At 55.6% G+C, this 20660-nt stretch overlaps 7 protein-coding genes across 7 annotated transcripts in view; 4 read left to right on the top strand and 3 right to left on the bottom strand.

Annotated features, from left to right (window-relative positions):
* Positions 1–2191: 2191 nt before the first annotated feature.
* DICSQDRAFT_155951 (uncharacterized protein) lies at positions 2192–5050 on the top strand (the record flags this gene model as incomplete). The annotated part of the gene is made up of 11 exons (XM_007367106.1): positions 2192–2525; positions 2679–2839; positions 2880–3071; positions 3162–3281; positions 3632–3714; positions 3774–4098; positions 4244–4350; positions 4379–4519; positions 4571–4625; positions 4681–4899; positions 4961–5050. The coding sequence occupies 11 exons, from the start codon at positions 2192–2194 to the stop codon at positions 5048–5050; spliced, it is 1827 nt and encodes a 608-aa protein (XP_007367168.1).
* Positions 5051–5584: 534 nt separating this feature from the next.
* DICSQDRAFT_107958 (uncharacterized protein) lies at positions 5585–8860 on the top strand. The gene is made up of 11 exons (XM_007367105.1): positions 5585–5622; positions 5693–5941; positions 6040–6410; positions 6473–6485; positions 6543–6977; positions 7037–7249; positions 7303–7627; positions 7682–7691; positions 7757–8048; positions 8114–8168; positions 8235–8860. Exons 3-11 carry the CDS (start codon positions 6074–6076, stop codon positions 8616–8618), a joined length of 2064 nt encoding a protein of 687 aa, XP_007367167.1. The 5' UTR covers positions 5585–5622; positions 5693–5941; positions 6040–6073; the 3' UTR covers positions 8619–8860.
* Positions 8861–9094: 234 nt separating this feature from the next.
* Positions 9095–11917, bottom strand: DICSQDRAFT_107955 (uncharacterized protein). Its single transcript, XM_007367104.1, has 10 exons — positions 11553–11917; positions 11400–11412; positions 11176–11341; positions 10882–11087; positions 10670–10812; positions 10545–10608; positions 10162–10480; positions 10089–10098; positions 9726–10026; positions 9095–9661 (listed from the first exon to the last, which is right to left on the bottom strand). The coding sequence occupies exons 1-10, from the start codon at positions 11866–11868 to the stop codon at positions 9208–9210; spliced, it is 1992 nt and encodes a 663-aa protein (XP_007367166.1). The 5' UTR covers positions 11869–11917; the 3' UTR covers positions 9095–9207.
* A 1954-nt stretch (positions 11918–13871) lies between these two features.
* DICSQDRAFT_181549 (uncharacterized protein) lies at positions 13872–15779 on the bottom strand (the record flags this gene model as incomplete). The annotated part of the gene is made up of 5 exons (XM_007367103.1): positions 15685–15779; positions 15011–15623; positions 14864–14961; positions 14519–14801; positions 13872–14459 (listed from the first exon to the last, which is right to left on the bottom strand). Exons 1-5 carry the CDS (start codon positions 15750–15752, stop codon positions 13872–13874), a joined length of 1650 nt encoding a protein of 549 aa, XP_007367165.1. The 5' UTR covers positions 15753–15779.
* A 1853-nt stretch (positions 15780–17632) lies between these two features.
* DICSQDRAFT_171436 (uncharacterized protein) lies at positions 17633–18417 on the top strand (the record flags this gene model as incomplete). Its single annotated transcript, XM_007367102.1, has 2 exons — positions 17633–17998; positions 18043–18417. 2 exons carry the CDS (start codon positions 17633–17635, stop codon positions 18415–18417), a joined length of 741 nt encoding a protein of 246 aa, XP_007367164.1.
* Positions 18418–18450: 33 nt separating this feature from the next.
* On the top strand, positions 18451–19091 carry DICSQDRAFT_137825 (uncharacterized protein; the record flags this gene model as incomplete). The annotated part of the gene is made up of 2 exons (XM_007367101.1): positions 18451–18647; positions 18722–19091. The coding sequence occupies exons 1-2, from the start codon at positions 18490–18492 to the stop codon at positions 19089–19091; spliced, it is 528 nt and encodes a 175-aa protein (XP_007367163.1). The 5' UTR covers positions 18451–18489.
* A 952-nt stretch (positions 19092–20043) lies between these two features.
* The window catches only part of DICSQDRAFT_127907 (uncharacterized protein), a gene marked incomplete at both ends in the record, with an annotated part of 5137 nt that continues 4520 nt past the window's right edge, over positions 20044–20660 (bottom strand). Inside the window, one exon of the mRNA XM_007367100.1 lies at positions 20044–20169. Within this exon, the coding sequence (XP_007367162.1) occupies positions 20044–20169 (126 nt within the window). The remainder of the gene's footprint in view (positions 20170–20660) is intronic.

Here is a 20660-nt window from a genome sequence, read left to right as displayed (position 1 = left end):
GAGATCATATCAAACGGGCCCTTGCCAATGAATACATGACTTGCGATGCTGTGGGTGGCCAGCCTCAAGTCACTCCTAAATGCTTGAGAGTTGGACATGCATATGGTTGATGAAACATGTCGAGAACACGTTGAAGCTACTGCACTGACTCAGGCATGATCATGTATATGCGACTGCACCTTTACTATGGTACCTCCTGTTTAGATCAGGGTACAGGATCCCCTAGGGGGCCAATAGGCACTCAAATACAGACATGGAAGTACCGCACGCATATCCATACTTCAAAACATTGTGGATTTACCTGGGTACGCGTGTGGTCAACCAACGGGGCCGTGATGCGCTGTCATGGAGTAGTCCCTGTGACCGTGATATGGCCTGTTTAGGCAGGTCGGGTAGGGTAGACGCCGGAGAGAAAAAAATCCGCGCGTTCACGGACTTATGCAAGGCGCTGTAGTCCCCGAGAACATTTTAGTGTCCGCCATCGGGTTTCGAATACCAAGGTCTGTCAGGTGTCTGCGTTGAAAGCTTGACCTTTGGCACTAACTTGCAAGCATGCTCTCTCGTTTATTGTCGTATGTTCATTCTCCCTTCCTTCCAACCTCACTGTTTGTTGTGTGCTGTCTTGTTTGCATCTAGACAGGCCTCACTCACCGCTGCTGGGACGATATACGGCCAGGACGCCGTCACCATCCATTCCTAAGCTGGTATAGGAGGAGGAGCCGCTGGACCTCCGACTGGAACGGTCACTGCTCTTTGCGCCAACGCCCGGTTACCCAGCACGTTCTCGAAAGTAGATGCACCGCCGCGACTAACAGTATGATTGGAGTCTGCACACTCATGGATTTACAAGACGTTTGTGGAACATCTACATAGTGTGGATGATTGAAAGGAAAAACTCCCTTGTGCTTGCTCGCGTCCCCGATGGCCCAATCATTTTGGGGGAGCTGCTCGCCAAGTTCGAGGTCCACGCAAGATTATGCGATGTGGATTCCTAGGTGAGTGACGGTCAATGAGTATGTTCTGGGCTGGAAACTACGTCTCAATGTCGGACGCGCCGGTGAGACGAAGGTGACTTCGGAGAGACAACACTAGGAGGAGTGATGAACGCCCCCGTCACCGTCATTGTGAGAGAGAGCAGCCAGTGTCAATTGCGATGGATAGTGCGGGGTTGTGAATGACGATGCGAGCATTGACGCTTATTAGGGAATAGTCGTGTTACCTGTAGGGGTTGTGCGTTCTTGCAATTTGTTACCCTTCTACTGTATTCCCCCGGTCCCAACCACGGCTTGAGCACTCGATGCTGTAAGTCAGGCTGCGCTAGCTTGTGGTCGGCGTTGAACAATTCTGCACTGTTCCAAGGCGCAGTCTCAGTGGTGAGCAAGTCCGCTTGTTCTGCGCGAGCGCTGCTGACATCCATTTGGAAGTCGACAATCCGTACCTAGTTGCACTCGGAGATACTTGAGCTGGCAAGACGCTTACATGGAAGAGTGTCGAGCACGGGAGATTCGCTCAATGCCACAAGAGACCCCGTAGGCCCTTTTCATCCGCCGTGGACGAGAAGCGTAGGACAGTCGATGTCAATCGGCGCAGCGCCGTGACCGCGCAGTTTCACGGACTTTGTGTGGCAACCTTACGCACACTTACGGGTCGCCGTTGTTGACATTACTCGTGTGTACGAGCCCCTTCCATGCGCGACATTTTGTCGCTTTTGGCTAGGTGAGTAGACTTCATCGAGTACGGTTACCCACCGCATTCAGCCACAGCCTAAAGTGATGGATCGTGATCACTTCCAATTCTTGTCGAGGTCCGTCGGTCTGCGGGCTCAGATCGCCCCCAGTGGCATACGATAATAGGAAGGCCTCGCTCACTCTATCGGTTTGGATGCTTGAACCTGGCCGCTTGGCATTTGTCATGCATACGCAACCCGAACGAATTCGGCCCATCGAGCGTCCGATCTGTCGAAAAGGTAGGGCTCATAACGCAGTCGCCCTGCGCAGTCACTCACTAAGGCCTCTGCTAAGGGTCCTGAGACGCGTCAAGCGGTGCGGGGGCCTGAATTCGAGACTCGAGCTCGGATATAACCTCTGGAGCTCCGCACAAGCGCGTTGTGCTCCCTTCTCTCTGCTCTGCGGTGGGGATTGACGTTCTTCCCTCATCCGTCCCCTCCAGTGTCTCTCGGGTCGCTCAGCCTATGTTATACCCCTTCGGTCTGCTATGCGTCGTCGCGCAGTTCTTCCGGCTCTCCTATGAGATGACGGTATACAATCCCGGGTCCACCGAACAACGCACTGGGATGTCGGGATGCGACGCGCCCGAAGCGACTTTGGGGAATATCGGATGCGTCAGCGCGCTGAACGCGTACAACAACGTCCGGCTGCAACCTCCTCCACTTCCGAACCCGATGCCGGCGACGTCGTTTGCTCTCACACTCCCAAATCAGGGGCAACATATGTCCGGGCTGTCAATACCGCAGAGGGGCGATTTCTATGGTTTCTCGATCGAGATGTTGGTAGTGGAACAAGTTGGTGAGTGGTGTTCCATCTACTGCCTTCATTTAGCGCCTCGCCTCATCTGCCATCGTCTACACATGTAATTAGCTGGAAAGAACGCGTACGTGTGGCAGACTCTCTCACAGTGGTCCGGCAGATACTGACTGTACATTAGATCGTTCATTCAAGTCCCTTTCCTCAACTTCCTAGCCACGCTCGCAGATCGAGCGAACAACGTGCGCATTCGCATCGGAGGGGACATCCAAGAGCTGGCGTCGCTGGTGGACGGTTTACCGCATAACGCGATGATAGCCAACGTGAACAGTGCTATCAATGGCTTCAGTAACATGGTGCGTTGACATAGACTGCGACGACATGTATGATATTGAGTCCCTACTTCCTCCAAACCGTCGGGTTGCAGGGTCAGACGCCGGCGCTAGACTATATACCAGCGGGCTACTGTACCTGCTCGCGAACGTGTCGTCCCTGGTCAACGTGAAGTGGTTCCTCGGCATTCCAATGAACGCCACAGCGCACTTCAGGCTGCAGATCGCGGGTCTGGCAGACGCTGTGGGGTACCAGGTCGGGAACGCACCGGACCTCTACGCCTTGTGAGCTTGATAATAACGAGATCGCGTGCTCCGGATACTTATATCTTGGTTAATCCATCAGCGTCGGCCTCAGAACTGCACTGTCCAAGACTACTTTGACGAGTTCGGGGTAATGGTCAATGGGATACACGACGACAAGCAGATCAAGAACGCCAACAGACTCGTAGCTCCCAGCCTATCAGTAAACATGGGAATCTCCTAAACACGTGTTTAAGGGCATTAAGACCCCCAAGACGTCATTAAGCGTTAGTAAGTCGTAAGAGTCAAGATGCTCGATTAAGACGGATTAAGACGATTAAGATGGGCGAGTGCAAAAACGCGTTGCATCGTCATCGCGCACGCCGGCCTCTGTCATAATGTCTGTACAGGCTCCAATTGACCTCGCTTGGTCTCTCTCTGTGCTACACTCCATTATCTGGCACGCTGTACGGAGTTGAGGGTGAGCAGCTCGAAGATATGCGTGGGAGAGCTAAGTGGCTTAAGGCGCTAAGCCATTAAGCTAATGCACGGTTTACTGATGTCAGTCTCCAGGGCACCTGGAAGGCCGAAGACCTTTGGGAAAGTGGCTACCTCGATGCATACTCCACCTCGATTGGCGTTATAGGCATGGAACAGTGCGTATGATCCCTGTCATACCACGATGCTACTAGTTGATGCTCGCTGTGTACTCCAGCTATCCAGACCAGAACTGCGCGGCCGAATTCCCTGACGGTGGCTTCGGGCCCGTCAAGGATCCCCAGGCGGTCTTCCCAAACTATCTGACCCATGCCTCCGGTCAGCAGATGGTGCAGCTGTACCTCAATACTGCTGGCACCGCTCAACAACTTGGAAAGGAGTTCATGATGTTCGAGACGAACACCGCCTCCTGTGGTGGGTTCCCAGGCGTCAGCGACAGCTTCGCGTCTGGGCTGTGGGCTGTGGACTACGGCCTGCAGATGGCGTTCAGCAACTTCACTGGTACGCTGTTGCACGTTGGTGGTCAGAACGTCTCCTATAATGTAAGCTTCGATCTCTTGGTGCTTGCGTAGTGGCTCATCATCGCTGCATAGCCGTTTACTCGTGAGTACATCCGATCACGCTGTTTAATCCGATTACGCACATTTGCATCGCACAGCTCCGCCAACCAACCTATCGTTATTTGAGAGTTGGACGGTCGGCCCGGTGATGTACGCCACACTCTTCGTGGCGGAAGCCCTTGGGACCAGCAACACGTCTCGAGTAGTAGACCTCCATGCCAACCATGGAAACGAGTTCACTCCTGCGTATGCAATCTACGAGAACGATGCATGCGCTCGCACGGATAGCTCCAGTCAACTTCATGAACGAGCAGGACGGTGCCGGCAGCTACAACGTGACGATCTCTGTCGGCGGGGACACTGTAGCTGAAGCAGACGCTACGCCTCCGCAGGTACAAGTCAAGTAGGTACTGGGTCAGCGACTGTCAGCGGTTGGGTACTGACCGTCGGGTAGATTTCTGCTCGCACCAACCGTCAGCGAGAAGGATCAGATAACATGGGCGAATCAGGTATGTTGACGCCGCATTTTCTATTAACGAGTTGGTGAATAGCTCATCGTGACAGACGTTCGGAGGCCGTTTTGCCGCTGACGGTCGTCTATCTGGTACCGAGGTGATCCAAACCGTCAGTTGCGACCAGGCTGCGAATAGCTGTGTCATAATCGTCCCCGCCCCCGGGGCGGCCTTGGTCTTCCTCTCGAGCGGTGCACAAGCTTCGGAAAACCCCAAGGTGACCCACACGTATTCGACCACTGCGGTCACTAACCCCGCGGCAACTGTGACGGTCGACACAGCAACTGGAATAGCGGTGAAGTCCCAATTTCCCACTAGCGGGGACGAGCAAGGGAGGTGCGAACGGCACGAAGCGTACCCTCGATTCTCTATCTACCAACTGGCTCTCGGTCCTGCTCGGTATCGTGCTCTACCTTTGGTAGAATGACCTCCGGACACTTTCTGTGCTTGCGAAATGGACGCATGATTGCGTTGTATGCTAAGTTCGGGCTTCACTGACACGCTAGCATTACGATATTGAATGCACTAGATGCCTAGATCACAAATGTGGCCGCATGTCATAGAGTCTGATCTTTCGATACAAGAAAGCGTCATCGCAGTCCCGTAATCCGACCACCCACGGTGGGTTGATAAGGCATGTTCTTAGCAGCGCTCACCAACGGGATCCTCAAACACAGCACAGTCCTACAAGTCGAGGAGCCGTGCTCGAAGCTCGGGGCGTTTGCGGCAGGGCAAGCGTCTCCTCTGACGATGAGCTCGATCCGATGCGATCCGGGGTTCTGTAAGTATGTCACTCGTGTCGCCACCGCGAAATCTGACTGTACAGGAATTGGGTGCCATTGAAGCCATCAGGCGCGATCTGTCTGATTGTCCGGACATCGAGATAACGTTAGCTTGGGTGCGTGCATAGCATGTCTGAGCACCCGAGGCGAATGAAGCTAAATACCCAAGAGCCAGGCATATTCTGGACTGTCGAGATTAAAGCGCACTCGAGGTGAGGCGTCTTACATATTCAAGCTGCCTCCATAAGTTGAACCCAACGTATCGCCGGCGGCGTCGGGGAGGCTGTACCCAGGCTCGAGGTAGAACAGTGCCTGATCGAAATCAATATCACCGCTGGTTTATGCAGGCGCTTTGGATGTGTCACGCAGGGCGCGTCCAGCCGTCTAGCCCGAGTCGCGCTTCCAGCCCCTAGCGCGATGTTCCGTGAGGCCGCGGGCTCGTCAAGCCGCGCGCCCGCCCAGGAACGCGTGAAGCAGTGTATGCCTGCCTGCGGGCTGCATCCTGATAAAAGTCTCCGAGCGCCATTACGGGTGCGTCTTCCTCCCTCCCCTCGAGTTTCGCTCCCGTCGCTCACGCCGCTTGTATCTTATCTTCTTGTTTTCCTCTTTAATCTTCTGGCGACGACAAGCTTCTGAGCCCCCTTCCGCCTTGCTGTTTGGTCTATGCTACATTTTGTAGTTTCTCTCTTGATCTGGTCGGCTCTCCATGGAAGCACCCACGCTGCGGTGACTGTCTATGGCATTGGGGGCGTGCAGAACCCTACAGGGTCACAGTCTGGTAGCCCTCCAGTCTCGACGTTGGGGAGCACAGAATGGACAAGCGTTCTCGGTGCATGGAATAACATTCAGCTGCAGGCGCCCCCCCTGCCCGTTCCGTTGCCCCCCACAGCATTTACTGTGTCCCTCGCCAATCAAGCAGAATACGTCACGAACTTGTCGATACCGCAGAGGGGAGACTTCTATGGGTTCTCAATTGAGATGTCGGTTGTGGAGCAAGTCAGTAAGTAACTTCGGTAACGCGTCCGAGATTTGCTGATTGATATGGTGCCTGTCTCCGTCTAGTTGGGAAGAACTCGTAAGTCCACTTCTCCTTTTGGAGCTACGGATGGGGTAGACTGACTCTTTTGCCTAGCTCTTTCATTCAGGTCCCATTCCTCAACCTGCTCGCGACGGTGGCGGACCGGGCAGGTAGCGTTCGCGTCCGCGTCGGGGGTAACTCTCAAGAGACTGCAACTCTTGTAGGCGGTCTGCCGAACAACTCCATGATCGAGAAGGCGGCAAGCGCGGTGGTCAGCAACTCTCGTACCGTAAGTGATCTCGTTCTCCGAGTATCCAAATGTGAATTTCTTTCCACTTCTCAGGCGCAAATCCCCGCTCTGATCTTCACCGACGAATTGCTGTACCTTCTCAATAACGTGTCACACCTGGTCAGCGCGAAGTGGTACCTCGGTATTCCCATGAACGACACTTCGCACCTCCGACTACAAATCGCGGAGCAGGCGGATGCCATTCTGGGCGACAATGTCCTCGGATACCAGGTTGGAAACGAGCCGGACTTATACGCAACGTACGTGATTCCTACACTCCCCGTGCATGCCAGAGAGCTACATTCTCATTGTTTTGTAGTCACGGAAGCCGGCCTCCAACATACGGCGTTCAAGACTACTTCAACGAGTTCGGCACAGTAATAGATGGCCTAAAAAGCGATCAGAAGATCACCAAGGCTTCCACAAAGTTGGTCGCGCCTAGCTTCCAGGGCAAGTGGAAGGCCGAGGATCTTTGGGCTACGGGTTATCTTAACGCCTATGCACCCGCCATTGAGACGATCTCATTCGAACAGTGCGTTCCAGTCATGTACCTTCTAACCTCAGTCTTAACACACATGTCTACAGCTACGCCGATAATAACTGCGCCGCCGAGTTCCCTGACGGAGGCTTTGGCGCCATCAAGAACCCGCAGGACGTTTTCCCCGAGTATCTCACCCACGCCAACGGTCAGAAGATGGTCGCGCCATATCTGAACAGTGCAGCGCTCGCACAGCAGTTCAACAAGGAGTTCATGATGTTCGAGACCAACTCGGCGTCATGTGGCGGCTTCCCTGGCGTCAGCGATAGCTTCGGTTCGGCGCTCTGGGCTGTGGACTATGGTCTTCAGCTGGCATACAGCAACTTCACGGGCGCGATGCTCCATATCGGCGGTTCCAACGTCACCTATAACGTATGTCGGCCTTCTCCTCCCACATGAGTCAGATGCTGACCCCGATTCTCGCAGCCCTTCACCCGTATGTGTGCTATGTGGTCTCTAGACGAACTCGAAGCCTGACGTTTCACATTTCCTCTTTCAAAGCGCCTCCGACCAACATCTCCCTCTTCCAGCAGTTCACTGTCGGACCGACCATGTACTCGACCCTCTTCATGGCCGAGGCACTGGGCAAGACCAACACCTCCCGCGTAGTCGACCTCACTACGAATGAGTTCACCCCCGTCTACGGCATCTACGAGCACGATACGCTCGCGCGGGTTGCATTGGTCAACTTCATGACCGAGCAGAACGGCGTTGGTTCCTACCAGGCGACGATCTCAATCGGTGGCGGGCTTACCGGCGAGCCAAATGCTACCCCCGCGTCCGTGAAAGTCAAGTTTGTATCGTGTCAGTATTGTTGTCGGTCTGCCACAGAGCTAACTGGCGAAACCTACAATCCAGATATCTCACCGCGCCCTCTGTGGCGGAGAAGCAGCAAGTCTTCTGGGCTAACCAGGTACGCTGAGCCTGTCTCGCGAAGCCCCACCGTCATGTCTCATCCCAAACCTGAAATGTCTCCCAGACATTCGGCCCCCGCTTCCAAGTCGACGGTCGTCTCATCGGTCAAGAAATCATCAAGGAGATCCCGTGTGACCAGACCGCCAATACCTGCACGATCCCTGTGCCCGCACCTGGCGCCGCGCTCGTATTCCTCTCGTCGGACGCGCAGAACAACGCCGATTCGGTCGTGACGCAGACGTACTCGACAACGTCGGTGACTAACCGCCTGGCTACCGCTACGCTATTCCCGAGCGCGATCGTGCAAAGCAATGGGCACAGGGGGGCAGACTTCCCGCTGTCGGGGACGAGCCAGGGGGGCGAGACGACGGCGAAGAACTTGCCGCCGGCCTCGCTTCAGCAGACAGTGTTCATCATCTGGGCGCGCGCTATGATGGTCTTCGGCTGAGGTGAGACTTCAGAATTTCTTCTAGTAATGCTATGGTCTTCATAGTAGCGTAGGGTTGTTCGTTCATATTCGTATTCACACCGCGAAGGACTTCGGTATCATATTGTATTGTTTCATCTTGACTTGCTTTCGCTTGGTAATCTTCATGGACTTTTGGGACATTGCTACCTGTATTCACATGTTTTAGACTTGATACTTTACGACGAATATTCATGACGCTCCTTATGTCTCGTGACCACTTCCGTCAGTGGCTGGTGTCCTGGATTTCGTAGGTGGAGCAAGAAGCAAGACGCGCCATAGTCAACGGGAGGCAGGGCTTATGGACCAAAGAACTAGCACGCCGATCGGGGACCGAGTCCTCGGCGAGGAAGAAGCCACACAGGCGAGTGGATTGGTACCGCAGATGTACTAGGATCAAAGGTACGGAGTGCGAAGTGACTTATGGTCCGTCCTGCAGCGTGCTGAGGATATGTACTAACAGACTGGTTGATATTCAAGGTGAATATATGCTAGTGTATTACAATCCAGATAGTCTCTGTCTAAACGTGCATAGCCAACGAGCCTTCCACCCCGTCCAGCACTCCTCAGCTCAAACCCGCCCAGTCAGTACGCGCCTCACAGCCGCAGCCCCGACCAGAGCCGCCAGCAGCGCGCCGGCGCCCGGATAGCCCGTGCGCGCAGCGCCGTTCCCGCTCCCAAAGCTCGTGCTCCCGCGCATCTCCTGCATGCCCCTGTTCCCATTCGACGTCGCGAGCACCGCCTGGTCGATCGTCGCAGTGTTCTTGTACTTCGTCACCGCGCTCGTCCCAAACGTGACCGTGCTCGCCGGCTCGCTCTCCTTCGCCGCGTCCTCGCTCATGAACACGAGCGCGAATCCGGGCGCGGGCACCTTGACCTTGCACACGTTGTTCTGCTGGTCGCACTGCACGGTCTCGAGGTGGAGGTCGCCCTTGAGCGTGCCGTCGGCTTCGAACTGGCCGCCCAGGGTCTGGTTGCCCCAGGTGATGTTGAACTTCTCGCCGACGGAGGGCGCGACCAGGTACCTGGCGAGCGTCGCCCGTGTGAGCGCTGGTTCTCACCGTACGAGCGTATGGACGCAACACTTACTTGACCTGCACAGATGCGGGCGTAGCAGCAGGCTGGCCGCTCTCCCCCCCGCCGACGGAGATGGAGACGGTGTAATCGTTCGCGCCTGAGGGGTCCGTCATGAAGTTGACGAGCGCCACGCGCGCGAGGTTACCGTTCTCGTAGATGGCGTAGCCCGGGGTGTACAGCGAGCCGCTGTTCTGCCAAAGGTCCTTGATCTGCGACTTGTTCGAGTTCCCGAGCGTCTCGGCGACGGCGAGGACCGAGTAGAAGATCGGGCCGACGGTCCATTCGTGGTAGGACGTTTCGTTCGTTGGAGGCGCTATGAAACTTCGTGAGTATAGCTCATTCGAATGGCAATATGCGCTAGCATGAAATACACACCGGTGAAGGGCTGCACATACACACGGAACGTCAAATCAGCACCCTGTCCCAGCGGAGAACACTCAAGACTCACGTTATAGTACACATTCTGCCCACCGACATGCAACAACGCATGCGAGAAGTTGCTCGCCGCCATCTCCAGCCCATAATCCAACGCCCAGAGCGCGGCGCCGAAGCTGGTCGAGATCCCCGGGAAGCCGCCGCACGAGGCCGAGTTCGTCTCGAACATGATGAACGGCTTGCCGGCCTGCTGGGCGATCATCGTCGAGTTGAGGTACGGCTGGATCGTGTTCACGCCCATGCTGTGGTCGAGGTACTTCGCGAACTCCGCCTGCGGGTCCTTCGGGTCCCCAAAGCCGGCGTAGAGCGCGGCGCAGTTGTCGTCGGGGTAGCTGGTGCGGCAGGTCAGTGTCCGAGCAGCTCTCCGACTTTGGGACGGGAAGAGCAAGGACTCACTGCTCGACGGTCAGGGCTGTGAGCGCGTCGCTGTATGTGTTGATGAAGCCGGTGTCCCACACCACTGTGAAGGATCGTGCTCAGTCCCATCTCCCCGGGTGCATATATGCGCATCTGCCACGCACTCTCGGGCGTCCAGTCGCCAGTGGCCAAGCTCGGCCCAAGGAGGAGGTCGGTGCGGAGGTTCTGGTTCTTCATCGCGCCCAGCACGCTCCCGAAATCGCCCAAGTAGTCGTACGGTCCGTACGTCGAGGGCCGGTGCCCATGCCTGCATGCATTATGAGTGCCCCTCCTCTCTCCGTGGCTCACGTCTGGTTCGCGTCTGCTTAATGCTCACCGCGCGTAGAGATCGGGCTCGTTCCCGACCTGGAGGCCGATGAGGTTGTCCCCCAGGATCTGCTGCCCGTACTGCGCAATCTCGAGCCGGATGTCCGAGGAGTCGTTGAGCGGGACACCCAGGTACCACCTCACGTTCACGAGCGACGAGATGTTCGCGAGCAGGTACAGGATCTCGGGCGTGAACAGTAGTGCGGGCGTTTGCGTCTGTCCGTCCCCGTCATCGTGGAGTGTTAATCAGCGTCACTAGTCCATCTCAGGGGGTGCGGAGAAGGGGAGACGGAGGGGTACGTACAGGGTTGTTCGTGTCCACCTTCTGCTTCTCGATGGCCTTGCCGTCATCGAGGCTCAACACCAGACGCGCGGTTTCTTGCGTGTTACCTCCCACTCGGACGTGGACGCGCCCGGCCCGCTCCGCCACGAGCGACATAAGGTTGAGGAAGGGCGGCTGGATATGTGTACTGCAATGCGGGTCAGTACAATCTTCTGTCGAGTATAGGATACGCTTCTGCCACTCACCCGTTCAGACCAACTACATGCGCATTGCCAACGACCATTAGTATCAAGCGTTTCGATCAACCCCAATTTGGCGGACGATACGACTGCGCAGCCCGACATCACTGCGCCCGCAAATCCCACGCCCAAAGGAGTAATTCCAACACGGATACTCACTGACTTGTGTCGCGACCGACATCTCCACCGAGAACCCGTAGAATGCCCCGCTCTGCATTATCGAGAGCCCGTTCATGCCGCTCGCCTGCGCGGGCAGCTGGATCCCGAACTGGTTCGCCGGCAGCGGGCTGGGCAGCGGGGGCGGGTTGAGTATCCGCGCGTCATATGCTGCTGACGTTGGGGTGGGCGCGGCGCTGCTCGTGCCTGTTGCAGTTGCAGTGCCGATGTGTTGCTGTCCGGTCTGACCATAGACGGTGATTGCGCGCACGCTGCTCAGCGTGGCGAAGAGGGTGAAAAGGAGGGTGTGGATGGCCATGATAGCATGGACCGTGCTCTCTGACGAGGCGAGGAGGGAGGACGGAAAGAGAAGCGTTATTCGGCTTCCCAAGCTTGGGATTAAATATGTGTCACGCCTCGCCAAGCGCAAGCGAAGGTTCGCGCGCACGGTGCTCCAACTTCCAAGACCCTTGCGCCAAGTCTTCCGACTGTACAATTCGTTCCTCCAGAAGTGAGAGCCGTTGCAAGCGACGCCGTCGTCTGTGATGCGTCTAGTTGAATACCCGATCAACGGAATGCTTCGCGACGCCCCGCAAAGTACTAGGGTCGCGACGAAGCTCCGAGAAGCGCGAATGCAAAACCACTCTCCTAGAGCCCTACTTCAATCTTCCTGCCAAGCGGGAGTCTTAGTCGCTCTGTCCTCTGCCAGCTCAACAAAGTTGGCTCGTATACAATAAACACGACAGTCGACAAGAAAGATTATCCCAAGCCAAGGATGTCCTGTCAAGGGCCTGCTTGGTAGCGATAAGATCAGGACTTGGCTCTGTACCGAGACCACCCTCTGACGTCATCATCTATAGCAATGTGAGATCGGCGTCTGTTCCTTCGACAGACTCGGACCAAGCAATTCAGACCAACGCAAGCCAACAAGTAATGTACACATCACCTCGAACAAAACGTACAGTACGTATGAGCCATCCGACTTGCTGCAGACACGCTGTGAACAATGCTGTTTTTGGGCTTGGCCCTGTCAATCCTCGGGCTCGGCAGGTTCACGCCATTGCACACTACAACTGCACGACAGCAACGAACGTGCTAGCATTCATAAATTGCCCCGCATTCCATGACCGCACCAGTACATCGCTGACAGCCCACAGATCTGCCAGAGCCATGTTGACCCTCGACTCCTGGCCCGTCGCGGAGATCCGCCTGGGAAAGCCACAACAAAGCTGACGTAGGTGCGGGAACTCACCTGGCACCCCTCGCCGAGAGCACCTCTGCATAACTGCTCGTGGGCGGTGATTGACACGTGGTGCCAAAGTGGCCGAATTGACACTGCGTCGGTTCGGGATGCCGGACAAAGAAGGCAAGGATGACCTGTTACAATGTGAGTCAGCATCAATGAAGCGACATATGCATATGATGTTGGAAGAGGATCAGAGGAAACAAGACATAATCGACATACAACCTAGCAGGTCTTAAGACAGGGATAACTGAAGTATATTCTCGTCATATAAACATCGTACGGTCAACGCAGCTCACCTTGCGGCCCAGAGATGCACCAGATTGCTTGCTTCCAAGCCCGCAAGTTCGACCGATGCACGACCGGCGTACGCCCGGCCACCACGACCTAGCCCATGTAAGGGAAACCCACAAACAGAGGTCTTCGAAAGAAAGCGTTATACGCGTCAGAGATCCGCTGAAGCCCAAAGGAGCAGACTGAGGAGGACAGAAAAGCCAACACGTAGCAATATGAGCGGCAAAGGAAAGGCGTCCAAAATACTACTCTACTTTCGGGCCGGTCGACGGGATTCGGCGCTTATTCGCCCTGCATTTGGTCGATAACAGATCATCTATCTATGTACCCTCTCGTGCCAGTTCAGCCTCGGTATGCCATGGAGAACATCATATACCGAGTTTTTGAAAAGCTGCATGCCAGCATGTGTGTGTATCGACTCTGTCCCCAAGACGAACCTCGAGACGCGATCCACTGTCGTCAAGCACCAGCACGGTTGGCTCGGTCCTGCAGAGCGTTCACTCATCCGGCTTTGGAAGTCCTAGCCTAGTATGGAGATGTATACCTAGCGACCAGCCTTTACTTGAGCTGCTGGTTGCCAGTGGCGGCTCGACGTGCCATAGTGGGCTAGAGAAGCCGATGACAACGAGTCAATCATACCGTTCCATAGACGTTATCTGACAAACCATTAATCGTGTACTTCTGACTCACGTCAATTCTCCGCATGGGCTGCAAGCTGAAGACACTCCAAGGTTCGCAGCGCTGGCTTGCATCCGTATGAAAGAAGTATGCGCACGTATGTGACCTTACCCTACGACAAACCCCCCAGTGCCCACGCTCTCGAGCGAGATGATGTGTCCCTGCACCCCCGCCCCACTGTCCAGAACCTGCTTCGTTCCCAGCAGCGTCTTCGCAGCCAGCCCCTTCACGCTGCGCATATCGAATACCTTCGCCTCATAGTTCAGGTTCGTCGCGAGCACGAGCGTGCGTGCGCCCACCGTCCACAGCCCCACATCCACCCTATCGCTGACCACGTGCGCAAACGTCGCCCGCGGGCTCAGTATGAACTCCTTCATCGTCGCGAGCGACTTCGCGAGCACCGAAGCGCTCGCCGTCACGTCGTCCGTCGTAGGCGCGTCCCAGCTGACGACGCCCAGCGCCCCGTGGTTGATCGCGAGCACGCTCTGCACGACGAACTCCTTGCCCGTGGGGACGCGGCTCCAGTACTCGGACGCGCCGAACCCTTGCGGCACGGTCCACACCGCCTTCGAGAGCTCCCAGCCGTCGGAGAAGCGACGTTGCGCGAACTCGTCCATGCGCGTGCTGATGTCCTCGAACGAGCCCGCGCAGTTGTCGCACCCGCAGTCGCCGTAGTCGGGCGTGCATGGCGTATTCTGTCGTGTCGCAGCTCACTTGTCAGCAAAGCGTACCCTGCGTGCGATGAGACGCGCACCCATTCGACGGACCACGTCGCATTGATCCCGACGGGGTACGTGTCCTGCATGACGATGTCCGTGCCGGCCGTGTACTCGGTCCAGTAGTAGTCTTGGCAGTTCAGCACGAGCGAGACAGGGTGGTATCCGTCCAGCGAGTAGATGAGGTCGTACGCGGTCGACGTCGCGTTCAGCGGGTCCGAGGTGCCGTCTGGCTCGTCGCCCGTGTACCAGAGCAGGAGCGCGGGGCTGTTTTTGATGCGGTTCACCTCCTCGGTGACCGCGGTGTTGTTCATGTACGTCCTGTGTAGGGTGATTGAGAAGTCAGAAAGAGCGCACATACGCATCAGACAGGCGAGACGAACCATCGCATGTCGTACATGAGGTAGATACCGACCTCCTCCATGCGCTGGACGACATCAGCGAGCGCTGTGAGGTTGTCGAAGGTAGGGATAGGGTGGATCTGCATCGAGTTCAGCAGAAAATACGGTCTCTGCGAGCGAAGAGCTTACCACTGTGAAGCCCTGGGACGCGATCTCGTCGATAAGCGAGAGGTTCGACGCGATGTATGCGGCGAAGTTCGTGTAGAAGCCAACCGGGAAGACAATCTCGTATGCTCCGCCCTTGCCCGTGGCAGGCTTCGCGAGCAACGCGCCAGTGCGCAAGTCCATCTTCGTCACTGAACGCCCATCAGGAGGGTCGGGGAGATAGGACAAGGTCGTGTTCGCAGTGAACGTCTGCGACCCATACGTCGCCGTGCATTCCACGTTGAACTGGGTCGCCTGGGGTTGCAGGCTTTTCAGCGAGAACGGGATCTCGACTTTCGTCGCGTTCACTGCGACTGGACCCCTCGCGATGGTCTTCCCGCCGATTTTGAGTGTGACATCCAGCGCACCTGCAAAACCGTGCGCAGGTAGCGCGATGGGTGCAGCACCGACAACCTGTGAGAACGTGACTGGGGCGTCGATCAAGAAGCCAGCTGGGGAGGACGCATCCTCAGGGAGATACGGCTTGATAATCGGGGCGCAGCGGAAGGCTAAAAGCGAACTCGAGGAGGTGTCTGGGACAGGGAACTGACCGCCGGGAGGTACCACTGGGTCAGTCGCCATGTAATTTTTTCCACACCTGTTTTGATTGCATGTAGGATGAGCTGAGAGACCCGTAAGACAGAGATAAGACTACTGGCCATGTGGCAGCAGTGCTTCCCCGCAAGAGGGAGGCCAGCAGGAGACCGGCAGCGACGAGACGTGGCATTTGCACCGCTCTTCACTTAGAGGACCGACGACAGCCTGCTCATATCGCAGCTCGGTATGCCATCAATATATACGACGTGCGGCATGTCCGGGATCACACTCGGGGCTGATATCAACCATATGGAAGGAAGCTGATAACCCAGTCATGTGGCGACGATGAAACCTTCCATCGAGCATAATTCAAGGCGTCCCTGACGTTAGGGCGGGGTTCGAGGGCTGCTTCGCTCCGTAAACGACAGCCTAGTTGCGTAGATGTGGTGCTTTGGCCGGAAAGGCGACGGCTTCCCAACGGGCCCGTGAGACGGCATTAGTCGACGTTGCTCGACGCGCGCGCAGTCTAGACGGCCTCGATGCAGCGTCGCTCCCTGTCGACCGCATATACACGCCGGATTTGTCTCGGGACTGTTTCCAGCAAGAAGACGTTAAAGGTGTGGCAAAGAAACGAAAAGATCCGGGAAATTAGGCGCAGGCGATGGACTCGTGGCGTGGTTGAGCGCTAGCTGCGTGGCGGGCTCCCGACATACTTACGCTCCCCCTAATTGACCTTGTCCATACAAGAATATGCCGATGCTGAATATTGTCATTGCTCGCATCCCTTCCCTGCGATCACGGTTCTCTCTCCGCCTCCGCCTCCGCCTCCGCCTCCTGCAACTCGCATCAAAAAGCCTCACTTTTCACCCCCTCCATTGCCTGACTTCCCTGAGCCTTTGATTTCCGCTTCTCATTTGCATCCCTTTGAACACATATGGCTTATATATTTGGCATGGAAGCGATTACCGCGAGGGTCGATCTCCGTCTGCAGCCTGTTCGAGGGTGAATTTCGTGCATATATTCGCGGTCCTGGACGCAAGCATTGAAGCCAGCCATCGCTCACTGATACATTGCCTCATAGCCTTAACGCGGCGACTTGAAATTTCAAGTTCAACATGGTTTTCCATTAACTCGACCGGTACTGCGCATTCCTCTCTTGGAACCGCCGCCTGGACCAGATAGCCTGAAATAGGAGCGACAAGCCTAGGTTTCTTCTTCCGACAGTCGGTTGCTATGTGCGATGGCCTACCTGTTCTTAATGATTCGCATACTCACTAGAGATGCAGAAGCAAGACATTTATGCGTCCTCTCTCCTGCTTGGAGTCGGGCACGGGATTCCGCTCTCGCCCTTCTTGGACCGCCTCCGACTATTTGCCTCCGTTTCAAACGGGCCCTCTGTCGCAACGTGAAGGTTCCCGGGCCCGATCATTGATTGACAAACTGGTGGGAGGTGCGTTTGCGTGGTCAAATGTTGAACAAGTCCTAGACATGAGTTCACGTATTCACTGTCTTTGCTAGATCAGCCTATAGGACGCACATCTCGAATGCAACGACACGGAGGAACAAATCTACCCCAGGCGGCATTGTATCGGCAGTCTATCAGTCGGCAGCTAGCTAACCTTGGGAGGACTCAAGTCAGCGACATAAGACCGGAACGACTTCCACAAGTCGCGCAGGATACGGCTTTGAAAGTCGCTTAGCAATACGGCGGACGATCGCAGGCAGCATATATACGCCATCTCTGCTTCAGGAATGGTAGAGATGGTCAGAGTAGGCCCAATTTCGCCACAATTCGGAGGGCCGCCCTCTACCTCCTCGTTTCACAACCTGGCCCCTAAGGCGATCTCAACTCGGCCGAGCGCGTTATCGTTTGGTTCTCGTTACCGAGACGGGTCGCATGGCACGCCTTTGCCCGTATCATCTGAGTGATCCTTCCGCCAATTCTCCAGCTGGTCATCGGCATTATCGTCAAGCGCATCATGGGTCTCAACAGCGAGGGCCGTGCTGCGGACGCTTCGCAGTGGTCTTACCCGCCGTTTCATCAACCAACATCTCCTCAATCAGTATGCTATGAAGTGTGCGTTCGATGTTATCGGTTCGCACTACGACACGACTTCAATCATCTGGCGATGCATGGGCGCGAAAATCGGGAAGCGCGTGTACTGGCCCGGGTCGGGGGTATACTATCCGGATCCAGAGCTTCTCGAAGTTGGCGACGACGTCGTATTCGGGTCCCGGTCCGAAGCGTTCACTACGGACGCCCATGGCTCGGGCAGGATCGTCGTGAAGTCGGGTGCCATGATCGCTGACCGTGTCGTCCTCCTTGCTGGTGTGTCCGTGGGCAAACGTGCAATCATGGGCTCCGGCGCGCTCGCAAAGAGGGATATGACATACGCGGACGGCACCGTCTGGATGGGGTCAGAGGGCGGTGAAGCGGTCTGTTTTAAGAGCGGAAGTAAGGAGGCGACCCACGACGACAGTCCGACGATTACGCCCTTCGGTCGCGCTTTCTACAAGCGCGCCTTGTTAGCATCCACACCCTCCTCGCCATCATCGGCGCAGGATATTGGTCGATCGCCGCCGTCGTCGGCACCCAGGTCCTCAACCAGCTTCGTATACATCTTCCTCGGCTAGACCTCCTCGCCTCGGGCCCTCAGCAAACCTTTGTCATATTTGGCCTGATAGCATGCTGGTTTATCTTGACCCTTGTTCTCCAGGCGGTCGTTGTCATCCTCTGGGTCGTCGTCATGAAGTGGATCGTCATTGGTCGCCGGGCTCCCGGTAGCTACGACTGGGACAAAGGTTCGTACTGCCAGCGCTGGCAACTCCATCTCGTCCTCGCGAAGCCTCTATAGCGAGGGTATGGTGATGGCGCTGTCCTTGGCGCTATCAGCGGATCCGCGTACATCGTCTGATTCTACCGCGCCATGGGTGCGAAGATTGGCAAGAACGTCTCGGTCTTCGCGGGAGGCCGTACGGGCTTGATGGCCGAGCCTGACCTTGTCGACTTGGGCGACAATGTCGCGCTCGATAATTGCTCAGTTGTCGCTCACATCAACCCCCGCGGGGATTTGGCTTTGAATGCGTTGAAAAATTGGCCCTGGGTGAGTTCGTTTTGCCCCGCCAATGGTCGAAACGTGCTAATCCCACCATTAACAGTTGTGCGTTGCGATTGGGTTCTCGCCTACTTTCGGGAGCATCTATGGAATCCTGTTCCATGCTTCTCGAACACACGCTCTTGACGTCGGGCGAGATCGCAGAGCCGGACGGCGTGTACGCCGGATGGCCTGCGCAGTACATGGACGAGAAGGAGTACCTTCGCAGCAAGTCACGCTCTATGGCTCTGTCCATGTTCCACACAGATCCAAGCCATCGGGCACTCCAGCGAGTGCAAGATAACCTGGAGGACGAGCGGCGCAGGTTGAATAAGAAGGTCGAGCACCACCAGCATGAGCTGCAGTTGACGAGGCGGCGCATAGAACTGAAGTCGTTGCACACTTCGACTATACGTAACTCGACGCTTATGTAGCGTTGCGGCTAGGACTTAGATTTAAATCCGTTCGTTGTCCTGTTGTCTGTTTTTATTGAGGATCCCTGTCATACTGTTATACCCGTCACTTTGCGAATTTGCGGACTTTTAAGCACGTTGTGAATGACGACTGGTTACATTGTCATCACACTCTATTTCACGGTCGTGTATGCTATTTGTTCCATGTCACTTGCATGAGATTAAACATATGCTAGAGAGCAGGCAATGTTGTGGGTATCAACCGTTTCGCTGTGAGCCGCCTCAACACGCAGGGGTAAAGAGAGATCCCATTGGCGCTAGTTGGTTTTCTCTATGAGCGTAGGTTGACATTGCGCAACATGATCGCAACCCGTGTCTCGCAGCGCGTGGCCATAACCTCGTCTTGCCGCCATAGTAAGAAGGCGGCCGTCGGCGGTCAACCGGCCATGAGTGATGTGACTCTCACTGGGTTCAAATTTGTACACTTGCGCGTGTCCTCCATCAGGAAACCTGGGAATCACTTAATGCCCCTTAAACTCGCCTTTAAGGGCGTTAAGACGCTTAAGATGGCTTTAAGATCGTATAAGACGTAAGAATTAAGATGCTCAATTAAGACGCATTAAGACGATTAAGATGGGCGAATGCGAATACGTTCTACACCGTCATCGCGTGCACCGGCCTCTGTCACAATGTCTGTACACGCTCCAACTGGTCTCTCTTGGTCTCTCACTCTGCTCCGCTCCATCATTGACACGCTGTACGGAGTTGAGGGTGAGCAGCTCGAAGATATGGCGTGGGAGAGCTAAGTGGCTCAAGGCGCTAAGCCATTAAGCTTATGCACGGTTTACTGATGTCGTTTACGGACGCAAGCAAGATTTATCCGCTCTTGAGCCCCTTGACACTGAAGCCTGATACTATCCTGGTAAGCACGGGAGACGTCCATGGTTAGCACAAGCGACATATCAAATGACAATTATAAAGCGGGCCCAAAACCGGACAACCCGTCACCATCGTTTCCCGTGTCGATCTTAGAGCGTTCAACGGCCCTCGGGAACTGCCGTGCAATGTATGCCCACATCTCCGCAGAATCTCTCCTCATCTGTCCCTTGGAAAACCACATGTGGAATGACGACACCGCGTGAAGCGCCAGATTACGGAGGTTGGGGAACACGGAGAGGATGAGCACATTACCGCCACATTCCCAGCTTGTTCCCACCACATTCCGCAGGTTTAGAGGATGTCGTGGTATTAACTGCCTTCCGCTCACATTCCGACCATGTTCCCCACATATTACTTAGACATTCCGCACCCTGTGTAACATGGGATCAAATAGGATATACGACTTTGTAGCTTATTATTCATATCCATTCTTGGTGCCCGGCTTGGCACCTAGTATTCCTCCCGATATTGGCAGCCAGAATGAATTAGATCGAAATGAATATATTCAAACGGCGACTCTTCTACGCTACGTCTAGACTTCTCTATATATCATACAGACCGGCCCAATCAACCCTAACCTAATCAACTTGTACCCATAGCCGCCAGCGCAGTGACACCTACTTACAATTGGACATCAGACACAGCCTGAGA

The sequence above is a fragment of the Dichomitus squalens genome (genome assembly GCF_000275845.1).
Source record: "Dichomitus squalens LYAD-421 SS1 unplaced genomic scaffold DICSQscaffold_22, whole genome shotgun sequence".
Taxonomy (NCBI): domain Eukaryota; kingdom Fungi; phylum Basidiomycota; class Agaricomycetes; order Polyporales; family Polyporaceae; genus Dichomitus; species Dichomitus squalens.
The sequence above is the reverse complement of the archived record's forward strand: the minus strand, read 5'-3'. Positions and strand labels throughout refer to the sequence as shown.

What these genes read in the sequence shown, in the direction of transcription:
- DICSQDRAFT_107958 (XM_007367105.1), top strand. Translation starts at nt 6,074, where the DNA reads ATGCTACATTTTGTAGTTTCTCTCTTGATCTGGTCGGCTCTCCATGGA. An exon ending in GAGCCGGACTTATACGCAAC is followed by an intron (nt 6,978 to 7,036) that starts GTACGTGATTCC and finishes ATTGTTTTGTAG; the next exon opens with TCACGGAAGCCGGCCTCCAA. An exon ending in AAGTCTTCTGGGCTAACCAG is followed by an intron (nt 8,169 to 8,234) that starts GTACGCTGAGCC and finishes AATGTCTCCCAG; the next exon opens with ACATTCGGCCCCCGCTTCCA.
- DICSQDRAFT_107955 (XM_007367104.1), bottom strand. Translation starts at nt 11,868, where the DNA reads ATGGCCATCCACACCCTCCTTTTCACCCTCTTCGCCACGCTGAGCAGC. An exon ending in AGGTGGACACGAACAACCCT is followed by an intron (nt 11,088 to 11,175) that starts GTACGTACCCCT and finishes GGGGACGGACAG; the next exon opens with ACGCAAACGCCCGCACTACT. An exon ending in CCCGCATCTGTGCAGGTCAA is followed by an intron (nt 9,662 to 9,725) that starts GTAAGTGTTGCG and finishes GACGCTCGCCAG; the next exon opens with GTACCTGGTCGCGCCCTCCG.